Source organism: Castor canadensis, chromosome 12 (genome assembly GCF_047511655.1).
Source record: "Castor canadensis chromosome 12, mCasCan1.hap1v2, whole genome shotgun sequence".
Classification (NCBI taxonomy): domain Eukaryota; kingdom Metazoa; phylum Chordata; class Mammalia; order Rodentia; family Castoridae; genus Castor; species Castor canadensis.
Window position 1 is genome coordinate 104,228,726 of NC_133397.1, and position 12,158 is coordinate 104,240,883.

The following is a 12,158-nucleotide window of genomic DNA, read 5'->3' on the forward strand; positions in this document are numbered from 1 at the left end:
AGCGAACACATGACCCTATCTGGAAAGTAGAAGTAACTTAACACATGAATTTTTGCCTTTGAGATCAGTAGCAACATGGGGGATAAGGAGAGAAGTGATCCTTTCTCCGTTTGGTTTCATGTGGATGACAGCATTTGGAAGAGGACTGCAGGCACTACCAGAGAGGGCTAACTAGGACAGTGTCTTTAGAGACAGGCTAGGTTTCAGTTAAGGAGCAAAGTATCAGGGCTGGGAGTGGTGGCTCATGCCTGTAATCCCAGCTACTCAGGAGGCAAAGATTGGGAGGATCTCAGTTTGAACCCAGCCTGGACAAAAAGTTAGACCTTATTTCTTCAAATAAATAGGACATGGTGGCATGTACTTGTGATTCCACCTGCACAGGAGGCCATAAGAAGGAACATTGTAGTCCAAGACTGACCCTGAACAAAAAGTGTCAAACCCTATCAGAAAAATAACTGAAGTAAAAAAGAGCTGTGTTCATGACTCAAGTGGTAGAGCACCTGTGTGTGAGGCCTGAGTTCAAATCCTGAGTTCAAATCTCCACAAAAAGAATAAGCAAAATGTGCACCACAATATCACAATGTAGAGTTGCTCTTGGATGTAGTAAAGAATTAAGTGGGCAGAGGCAAGGTGAATTTTGTGTGGCGATAAGATTTAGCTTAGCAAATAAGGCAGGGGACTGAGATAAGCAGTTAGTGTGTTGATTGGTGGATATAGATAAGAGAGTGATGGAGACATTGGGGTCAGAACAAATGTTACTGCTGAAGAGGTTAGTTGAAAAACTATTATTATTTTGGGATTAGAATGACTTAAGTAAGAGAATACAGAAAGAGATAAACATTGGCTTAATGAATATTTATTGAGCGCTTCTAAATAGATATTATTATCTGGACACAGCTACCACCATTGCTTCATGGAACTCAGCAATCCTGAGGTAAACAGTAGTGAGAAACACAGATGTAAATCATCCAATTATCTCTAAAAATTTGAATTTTAATAAATGCCTTTTCAGGAAAATATTGGATATCAGAACATACCAACAAGCAAAGTGACATTTCCAATATAGATAGCAAGTAAGAATTAGTTAGGGGAAAAGGGCGGGATGGGAAGGTCCCAGGCACAGGGGACAACACAAGCTAGCACTGAAGGGGGAAAGAATGTGGTCATTGTAAAAAATGGAAAAAACACTACAGTGGCAGAGCTAGTGGCCTTTTAAGATGAGAGCCTTTTAAGGTGAGAACCTGAGAGTTAAGCAGAAAAACACACAAGTCCTAGAATTTTACCCTAAATGTGGTGAAAGACATCAAAGGTGTGAAGAGGCAGGTGCCGCCATCCAGTTTATATGTGAAAATCATTGTGACAGCTCTTGAGAATATAACACTGGTCGTGATTCAGGGAGACCAGGCCTTTGAGGAATCCTAAATAAGATCATGGCATCTAGGATTGGTGAAGGAATTCTTTAAGATTCTGGCGTTCATCTGTATGTATTGTTCCTCTCCCATCAGTTCTCCCCTTAGCCATTTCCATGCCCCAACCAGGTGTACACCTGCTTGCACATTCATGTGCACTCGTTCTCTCTTTAGGCAGGTGCTGGATACTCCAGTGCTCACACAGAATATTCCAGTCAGCCTTAGACCCTGCAGGTTATTCAACACTTGGTTTGTTCTCTATTCTTTAATTTTAGCAGCAAAGTAGAAAATCAATGTATAGATCAGAGATTTTATAGGATAGAGGTTATAAGAATGCTCTGTCTGATGTGGAAATATGAAACTGTGGAGCTTAAGAGCTTGGTGACTGCTAGTTGGAAGGACATTTCAGAGTCTGAATTATCTTTCCTTAACCATAGAATAGAAGGTAGCAGGGTCAGGGCAAGGGCCAGCCAACCTCATTTTTTTTTATGGTCCTTGTGTGGGGACTGTTGTTGCATTGCAAGCTGACCCTTAACAGAACCATTGATGTGATAAAACTTTTTCCCACAGACTTCATAGTTGAGAGATGACTGGGAAGGGCTAGGGCTCTTCATAGAGCAGGAAGACTCAGCAGTTGTTTCTTTTTTCTAGTTACTTCTGTTTTCCTCCTTTTCCCTCTTCGTAGTCACTTGTAAATCCAGCTCAGATTGATGCTTTTTTTGTGGTACCTCAAGAGAACAATGATGAACTGCTTGAATTCCATGCGTTAAAGCTCATAGGTGGTGTCTGTTCAGTGGGCCTAAGCTCATTTGGCTAGGGCATTAGGGTGACCCAACTCCTGCAAGGACATTGGCAGTGTCCTCACCATCTTTAGCACTACTGAGCTGTCTTCCTCCTCCCTAAGCTTCTCAATCCCACCTTGCCCCTCAACATTCAGCTGAGTCCCCTTCCCATTTTGAAAATTGACTTATTCTGTAGCAATGTCACACTCCCAGTCTTTTTCAGTATTTATCATTTCATTACAATTTGTATTTCAAATTATTCTGACAGGTGTACAAACTTGGACAAGAAATACCCCTCTGGTCCTAGTTTCCACATCTGTAAAATGAACATAGTTTGATGCTATCAAAGTCTGTTTCACCAGTGACCTCAAGTGTCTCATAACTGTATGAGACATGTATGCCAAACATGTATGCCTGACATGTATGCCAAAGTGAATGGTACACATGGCTCCTACCCTCATGGAGTTTACAGACTAATGGGTCAAGAGACTTATGTAAAGAGGAAATAAAATTACAACTTTAATATAAGCCAGGGTAGGTTGAATGGAATATGTGCAATGGTGGAGAGTAGTGGGGCAATGTGTGTTTGGAGGTCTACTTATAAGAGTGGTCTGAAGGATGAGAAAGAACTAACATTATAAATTAGAGGGTTTGGAGAAAATAGGATATGCAGAGGCACTGAGGTAGGAACTGGCTTGAAACTGTTGTGGCTACAGAAAGGGGTACAAAGGAAAGATAAGGATTTGAGTTTTTTATAAGGCTAAAGTGACAAGCCAGAAAATTGTCAGTAGCTACAGGTGGCTCTTTTTTTTTTTTTTTCCAGTACTGGGGTTTGAGGTCTGAACTAAGGGTCTACCCCTTGAGCCACTCCACCAGCCCTTTTTGAGATAGGGTCTCACGAACTATTTGCCCTGGCTGCTTCAAATGGTGATCTTCCTGATCTCTGCCTCCTTAATAGTTAGAATTATAGGCGTGAATTACCAGTGCCTGGCTACAGGTGGTTTTTATTGTTTCAGGTATCATCCAAGGATTGCGGAATGTGACATTTCATACCAGATTAGGCCAGACCTCTTATGGCATTTGAGAAGGTTGTTTCTAAAACCAAGTCCTTTCCTTTCTTTTGCCCATAGGAAATGGAGAGGACCTAACTAGCCCATTGTGTTAGCCCTCATGTTAAACGGCCATAGCCTGTAGTATCTGCGGGAGGATATTACTAAGAGGGTAATTATTGCCCTCAAAAAATTTGCCTAACTGAGCTTTGTGCAACATATTTTGGGAGTTCACCATTGCGATTTGTGTTGACACAGATGATGATGCGTGTGGAGACTTGTCTGCATTGAAGATTTAGTAGTTGGTGGGTCACAGCAACAGCATACCTCTGCCTTCTTGCCAGACACTTTTATTTGCTAGGTAGCTCATAACCTAGCGCTCATTCCTCCTCTTCCTGTTAACAGAAAACTCTCTACTTGTTGTCCCTCCCACAGTACCTGTTGTACTGTGACTAATCTAGAAATGCAGTGTTGATTGTGTCTCCCCCTCCCCGCGCTCCATTGCCTGTTGTATGAAGTTCATATTCAAGTTCAAAGCCTCTGTTTACCAATAACCTTTCCTTCTTTAAACCCCAACCAAAGAACATACTGCATTCATTTTGCTTCCTTCTGGACCTAACTTATGTTTCTCCTGCAGGAAGCCTCCTCCCTCTAGCCCAGGCCAGCCCATTCCTCTTGCTGTAGAATGGTGGGAAAAGCCACATGACCTCAGAGCATACATCTGATGCCCCTTAGAGGGTCACTAAGAACTTTTCCCATCCTAATCTCTCATGACCTTCTGCCTTTATTACTTTAGATGAAGGGTATTCTTTAGCTATCTTGGGCATCTCTGCTTTCTCAGGGTGCTTTAAGAACTGGGGTCAGGGACCTGGTCTGTAGAGCTTGACCAAAGCCAGAGCTGGCTTTTTACTGTGCTGCAGTAAAAGGGCATCAGATTTGGAGTCAGACTGACCTGGCTTTGAATGATGGCCTCCCACTCACCAACTTTGTGAACTTGGGAAGCTTATTTACCTTTCTGAGCCTTGTCTTAGTTTTAGGCTTCCACATTGGTTTTATCTTGGACTGAGAGGGTAGGGATGTGAAGAAAGTGCACTATCTTAGTAGATATTCCACTGGGAATTTTGGAGCAAGCATTGTGGTAGCCACCCCGGTTACTATTTTAATGTTCTAGAACTGGATGATAGAATTGTAACAAGGAGGGAAACAAGTCACAAATGAGGCTGCGAGGCAGTGTTGTTCTGAAGAAATGTATCTGAATTATACAGAAAATCTTCCGTAGTGTGAAAATTATTCACAGCCAGTAGGCGTTAATGTTCATGTCTTTAATGAACAGTATCTACAGATAGTAGTACCAGGTTCAGTGAAGTCATCTAACTTCCAACAACCCGTCTCACTCAAAAAAAAAAATGACTGTCCCCCTCCCCAGATACATTTCCATTTCAAACAGTACTTTGCAGTCATAAATTTTCCAGTAATCCTGTCATGTGAGTCATAAGCCTGTGCTCTTGGGAAAGAGTGATTTGGGATGGTCAGCTTATACCTCAAGTCTTTGTTAAGCATTTTATAGTGAGGCAACCCAGCTCAAATCCCGGCCTTCCGTCACTCAACTGCCTCACACAGGCAAGCTAATTTACCTCTCTGAGCCTGTTTCCTTGCTATAAATGAGATGATTTTTATGACAGCCCCCAGCATAATGCTTACGTCAGATGAGGCAATCCATGGCTATTAGTACCCTTTCTCAAGAGTACTAAATCCCTATTCTCTGAGGTGGTATTTATTATTTTACCTAGTCCATTTATTTATTTACCTGGGCTATCTTTGAACAACATTTCAGTGGCTGGGTATTATAATGCGTAAAAAATATATGTGAAATATTTTTAAACACGCAATATCTTATACTGAGATTTATCATAGAGCCCCAGTAAAGAAAAATAGCATCTAGCATGCCTACATTCTCCAAGTCATTGTGGTTCAGGATCAGCATAGATGTGTGAGTTGGCGTAAGTATAATGGACAGGAGTCAGCAGTTTCCCAAGTTGCAATACCTTTTCACCTACTTCTTTGTCTTGTGTTTATTTCCCATATCCACCTGCATCCTAATAACACATCCTGTTATTGTTTGAAGTAGCATTTCTGCCAGCACTGTAAGGGAGCAAAGTTTTCTGTAATAAATGACATCATTTGCTCTGGGGAAATTATTGCCACTGAGGTTACTCTTTCCCTCCTTCATTCATTCATTCACTCTCTCACTCCTGTGCTTCCTCTCTCCTTCATTCATTCGTTCATACACTCATTCATTTACTCATTCACTCAGTCCTTAATCTCACTCACTCACTACATTGCTCTCTCATTTGCTCATCACCCCCTCAGTCCCTCCCTTCTTTCCTCCTTCCCTCCCTCTCTGCCTCTCTCCTTCACTTATTCTGTATTAGTTTGTACTTTGGGTTGCAGGAAAGCCCACAGCAGGAGACACCTCTCTGGGTGGCCATGCTACAGAGTAGGCTCAGGGACATTTGGACTTCAGGAGCAGCAAAGACCAACAACATAAAAATAAACAAAGTGATCATACCACCATGATGTTATTTTTCTCTGTGTGCACTTGTGAGTCATCCTTACTGGTTTCTGTGCAGACTACCCTCCTCATTTGTTTGGTCCTATGGCAAAGTGTTCCTACTCCAATAATTTTGGAAAGAGACACAGTGATACAGCTTGGATCAGAAGCTTGTCCTAGATCAGTTAGCAAGGTGTGATTCTGCAAAGATGCCAGTCCCTTCAGATACTGTGTGATGAAGCCAGGAGAGGAGGACAGAGGGAAATGCTTAACACAGAATTTCAGAGACAGCCTCATGCATGTTGTGCCATATTAGTCAGTGGCTCTTGCTAAGAGTACAAAAAAAAAAAGCCCTGTAGCTGAGGCTGCTTGCAGCCCAGCGGTAGGAGACAGATGTGTAACTAAGTAAGTGTGACCAAATGATGTTGGTTCCATAGTAGTGGAAGGGGATTGGTTAGGTCAGAGCATAAACAATTAGCACATGCCAGCGGTGATGTAGATGGCCTTCTACAAATAATGAATGTTTAGGTATTCTGGGGAAGAGGTGTGGCCTTGGCATTTTCTGATAATATGTGCTTTGTCATTAAGAAACTCCCTATCAGAATGCTTTCTTTTTTTGTTTTCTTTTTTTTGCGATATTAGAGTTTTGAACTCAGGGTCTACACCTTGAACCACTCCACCAACCCTTTTTCGTGATGGCTTTTTTCAAGATAATGTCTCAGTAACTGTTTGCCTAAGGCTGTCTTCTAGCTCATGATCCTCCTGATCTCTGCCTCCTGAGTAGCTAGGATTACAGGCATGAGCCTTCTTGAATTAATCATTGAGGGTTTTTTATTTTCCCACAAAGGAAGAATGAACAATACTTTGGCAGTTTTTGAGTTGTAGCATCATGTCATGGTTTATTTAGAGAATTCAAATAATCTTAAGTTTTAGTTTCCTTTGAAGGCTGTCTAAAATGGTTTTAAAAGACCTCCAAGGAGGTTATTCATTGATTTGCTTTATAGCTCAGGTGGCCTGGCACTATAGTGCTTTTGCTAGTCACAGATTCCTTGGTTGTAAGGAGTACAAGACATAAGCTGATTCTTGCTAAGGGCTCTTTCACAGTCCATCCTATCATTGCTGTAGTTGTGGTTGACAGCACTACCACAGGAGTCCCATGTTTATTGTCCTTCAGTGTGGTTTTTTTTTCCCTCCACATTTTTTATTAGGGGAAATTAATTGTACAATGTGGGGGCTTTGTTGTGCTGTTTTCATGCATGCAGCTACAGAGCACAACGGTCCTTTTCCCAACTCCTGTTACATTGGGTGGACTTTCTGCCTCACTATTTTTGGCCTTGCCATGCTTTACAAGGGCTTCTGTGTTTACTTGCTTGCCCTGACCTTATTTTTTTAATTATGGTTTTTGTTTTGCAGTAATTGTAGCTCCACACATGGTTATGAGAATTAATGAGAAACAGGCAGTATCCTTTCTCGAGTGTTTCCCATTGGGAACATCATCCTATAAAACTGTTGTACCGTGTTACAGCCAGGACATGGACACCCATACAATCCAGACATAGAACAGTTGCTCGGATACCTTGATGATGGAACCTATGCCCTTCTCATTATTCTTTTCTTACTTACCTCTTAAACTCTTCTGTCCTTGTTCTTCTCACTTTTCTATTCCTTGGTGCAGGGATTTAGCTGAGTCAAGGGTCCTGCAGGGCTTACCTCCTGTTTGGTAGGTGGCTAAATTCTCATGTTGTCAGAATTTCTAGGGATGACAATTTCTGTTCTTATTTAAATGATTTGCCTGGAATAAGTATCATTTGTATGGTTCATGGACTATTGTGAGCTCTGCTTGTCTTGATTTCAGGCAAGTCACATGAAGTTTAAGGGGATACAGGGGCTAGCATGTTACCAATGTTTTACAGCCTACCAGCCCTAACCAAAGGTTCTTTTCCCCCAAAAGGGCAGTTCTGCACAGAGGATGTGGATGAATGCCTGCTGCAACCCAACGCCTGTCAGAATGGAGGCACCTGTACCAACAGCAATGGGGGTTATGGCTGTGTATGTGTGAATGGGTGGAGTGGAGATGACTGCAGTGAGAACATCGATGACTGTGCCTTTGCCTCCTGCACTCCAGGCTCCACCTGCATTGACCGTGTGGCCTCCTTCTCTTGCTTGTGTCCAGAGGGAAAGGCAGGTAAGACCAGCAGAAGGATGGAGCTGGAGAACAGGAATGGGGGGGTGAGGACAGGCGGTGAGCATTCAGGGCTCTGCTTTCTCTTTCATCTGACACTTACCATCTGTAGGGACATATCACTCCGGTCTTTTCTTCTGGAAATGTAATCTTTCAGCTGAAGGGCTATGAAGTTAGTCTCCTTCCTCAGGACGTTTGTCTCTCATCTCAACTCTGTGTACTTCAGTTTTTCCTTTCATTCCAGAAAAGGAAAGCTAGTAACTGTGGTCTTTGGCACATGCATGGAACTCCTCAAGACCTTAGACAGAAAAGCACCTCAGAAATTCAGACTGGATGACTAATAAATGAACTCACAGACTTCGTTTTAAGAAGTAATCCATTTGCTCAGGAGTTGGCAAGAGAAGCATTTAAGTGCATTTCAACCCTCAGTGCCTATGAAAATATTCATTTAAGGGGGATTTCTGCAGACTGCAGATAGCCTTGCTCTCTACCTCTCAGTTTAGCAGGGTATAAGTCTAAGAGAAAGATCAATGTAGGGACAAAGTGATGGAAGAAGATGCTTTAACAAAGTGAATTTTCTGCAGCTTTTGCAATGTTCTTATATTTCTGCCTTTCCAAAAGGCACCCCTCCACCTTTGTGGAAGCCTGAGTTAATTACAGATGAGAAAATCCAGTTCCCACTAGAACTGTGCAGAACAGGAAGTCTAGTAGTTTCTTCAGAGATTTGATGGCATCTAATCAAGGAATGTTGTTAGGATTAAATGGCCACTGGTGTTCAGTTGCTAATTTCTACTGAGACTAGTGAGATGCTGTGAGCCCATGATCATTGGAGAAAATGAGATGGGAAGGAAGATGCCAGATAAAACACAGTGTGTGTGGAAGATTTGATGCATATTAACATTTAATATTTATCAGAAATTTAAGCTTAAACTGGGCATCTTCTATTTTTATTTTCTGTATCTGGCATACTCTTCATAGATGTTTCTGTTTTCCTATGTCCTTCCACTAACTTACTGGCGTGCACATGATTCACCCTGGAGGAGAGCTCAAGCTGAGGGCTCAGGTCAGAGCCCTGGGGTTGCCTACCTGCTTTGTTGATGACTGCAGCAACATAGGACCAGGCAAATGGAAAATTGCCTCAGAATCGTTATGTTGGTTCTTGAGGAGCTGCAAGTAAGGACTCCCTATTTAGTGGAAGGAAAGCTCTTCCCCAAATGTTACATACTTTCTTTCTGTTCCCTCTGCCCCACCCTGGGACAGGTCTCTTGTGTCATCTGGATGATGCCTGCATCAGCAATCCTTGCCACAAGGGGGCGCTGTGTGACACCAATCCCTTGAATGGGCAGTACATCTGTACCTGCCCACAGGGCTACAAGGGTGCTGACTGCACAGAAGATGTGGACGAGTGTGCCATGGGTGAGTGACTTCACAGCACCTTTCCCGGGCTTGCGGAGCTTGCCAGCTCAGCAAGTGCTTCGACAGAGCACCTTGCACTCCAGGGGCACGTCACACCCTACCTAAGGTTTCTCCTGTCCTATGCCCACGGTTTATAACCAACCTTTCCTGCATGACCACAGATCCATTCTAGGAATTAAATGTATAGAAGGTGACCACTTGATCTTCAGGGACTGTTTGGGCAAAAGAGTATCAGAAAGGCACAACAGTAGCGATTACCCTAGTCTTACTTCTTTTTCTGCATTAAGGAAGACAATTGAAAATAGAGAATGAGCTTGCTAAAGGCCTGGCCCTGGTGTTGCATCCAGAAGAGTCTCTTCTGTGGTTCTCATTTGTGGAAATTCTGGCAAGTACTTGGATCCCAGTAATTGGTGTCTGTGCCTCACAGCCAACAGTAACCCTTGTGAGCATGCGGGAAAATGTGTGAATACAGACGGTGCCTTCCACTGCGAGTGCCTGAAGGGCTACTCAGGGCCTCGCTGCGAGATGGACATCAACGAGTGCCACTCAGACCCCTGCCAGAATGATGCCACCTGCCTGGATAAGATTGGGGGCTTCACGTGTCTGTGCATGCCAGGTAAGTGGACCCGTGGACTGGGGTGTGGGGGCGGGGCTGCACGGCACCTCCCCTCATAGGACAATCAGTACACTATAGCAAAGCCATGCAAGCATCAGCTTGGTTCCCTAAGCTGACCAGGGACTGTCGGAAGTCAGGACTCCTGGGCAAGCCTCTTACTTCCAGAGTAAGGCAGAGCGGGAGTTGTTAGAGAAACGAAGACCAAATTCAACAAGCCGATCATGTCAAAATCCAGGTGCAGGCAATAGAAGCCATTTGCCATTGGACGCCTTTGGCCAACTTTCCCGCTTCTCTGGGAAAGGAGATTACAAACAGTACCTCAGTCACAGAAGTAGAGTTTACCCACCATGACACGGGGACTTGCCTCCGATCCGGGGTGAAGCCCTAGCTTAGTTGCATTCTAGAGCTCTTCTGCACAGAGACCACTCTGAATCCCCAGGACACACATCCAAATCCAGCTGGAAGTGACAGCTGAGGAAGGATGCCACTGCTGTAGCCTTAGAAGTTCCTTCTGACCTTGACCTGCACCGAGAGCATCAGCAGCTCCAAAGCAGCTGGTCTTAAGAACAGAGTGGGGACACTGGGCCTGGCACTGTCCAGAAAGCATGGATTGGCCCCAGAAAAAGAGTGGAGTCTTTGTTTGCATGCCAGGGTTCACCAGTGTCTTTGGAGGTAACGATGTGTCCTCTCTAGTGTCCGGGATCTCTCACAGTGACCATTATCCCATGGACAGGGACTGCGTCCCATCACAGCAGGGCTTCTTTCTCTTAGCAAAAGTGTTCCTACTCAAAGAAGTTGTAGCCATCTCTGTACATGTGTGTTTCTTAGTTGGAAGGTACCTTCTCTCTTCTGAGTCACACGGGGGTCCATTTTGTGCAGGTTTCAAAGGTGTGCATTGTGAACTGGAGATAAATGAGTGTCAGAGCAACCCTTGTGTGAACAATGGGCAGTGTGTGGACAAAGTCAACCGCTTCCAGTGTCTGTGTCCCCCTGGTGAGTACCAATCCCCCTCCCCCTGCCAAATTATTCTGCTAAATCACTAAGCCAACTGACCCCAGGAAGGAAGTGGGGAGGAGATGCGTGTGGGCTGTGCATGAAGAAACCATTCAAGTGAGGGGAAGGCTGGGTACACAGAAATGGGGATTATTTAGCTAGTAGGTCTTCCAAGTCGCTCAGAATCCAAGTCTATTCTTGAATGGCCCATGACCCCTCCGTCTGTGTGTATATTTCAGAGTGCTCACCTCACAGAAGCTGGAGTTACAGGCTATTTTGGCTCTTGCTTTTCCCCCAGGATCATATTGGTCAAGCTTCTCTGTGAGATGATTATTTTTAGATATTTTCTCCATGAGCCCAGGCAGGCAGCACACATCCAGTTTTGTCCAAGATCCTGTATGTCTGCTTTTACACTCATGCTGCTGTTGAAGGCAAGCCAAATGTCTTCCATGGACAATAGCTTGTCCAAGTTCCCCTCAGAGAGAAGACCCCTTTGCCTCTGAAGGCACAGTGGCTTGCTTGAAGCCTCTGCCCATCCTTAGTGTTGCACTTCCTCTGGAGGTGACGTCTGTGCTCCAGAGAAGCAGTGGTGGAGGCAACACCAGTCCTCTGACTCCCAAGCTTCCCCAGGTCTTCCAGTCACCTGCTGGGGAGAACCCTTCTGCATGGTGACCCAGTGGTAAACCCACCCTCTTCTCAGTGAGGAAGGCATAGGGCATCTGATTCCTGTGGCCTCTATGCCTTTCAAGGTTTCACGGGGCCAGTGTGCCAGATTGACATCGACGACTGTTCCAGTACTCCATGTCTGAACGGGGCGAAGTGTATCGATCACCCGAACGGCTATGAATGTCAGTGTGCTACGGGTAAGCATCTATTCACTCTGCACTGCACAGGAAGTCCCCCTGTACAGGAGGGTGCTGTCCCTGCTCGCTGCTCCATGTAGAAAGAGCATAGAGGGGCTGTGCTCTGTCTAACAGCTAGGGCTGCCCTGTGCTAGGGAGAGCTTCTGCTCCAGAGTTTCTAGTGGTCCCTTCCTGCAGCCACTGCCGCCTCCTCCACCGCAGTAGTGCTCTGAGTGCATAGTCCATTGTGGTTCCTGGGCTCAGTGAGCTTCCACTGGCTGTACTCTTTGGAAAGAAGAATCCAGTGGAACGCTGTTC

At 44.5% G+C, this 12,158-nt stretch overlaps 1 protein-coding gene across 2 annotated transcripts in view; it reads left to right on the top strand.

The window, feature by feature from the left end:
- Positions 1 to 12,158, top strand: part of Notch2 (notch receptor 2) — a 178,466-nt gene that overhangs the window by 117,546 nt on the left and 48,762 nt on the right. For both annotated transcript variants that reach the window (XM_074050641.1, XM_074050642.1), the window contains 5 exons: positions 7,743 to 7,976; positions 9,234 to 9,389; positions 9,817 to 10,005; positions 10,885 to 10,998; positions 11,748 to 11,861. In XM_074050641.1, the coding sequence (XP_073906742.1) occupies positions 7,743 to 7,976; positions 9,234 to 9,389; positions 9,817 to 10,005; positions 10,885 to 10,998; positions 11,748 to 11,861 (807 nt within the window). The remainder of the gene's footprint in view (positions 1 to 7,742; positions 7,977 to 9,233; positions 9,390 to 9,816; positions 10,006 to 10,884; positions 10,999 to 11,747; positions 11,862 to 12,158) is intronic.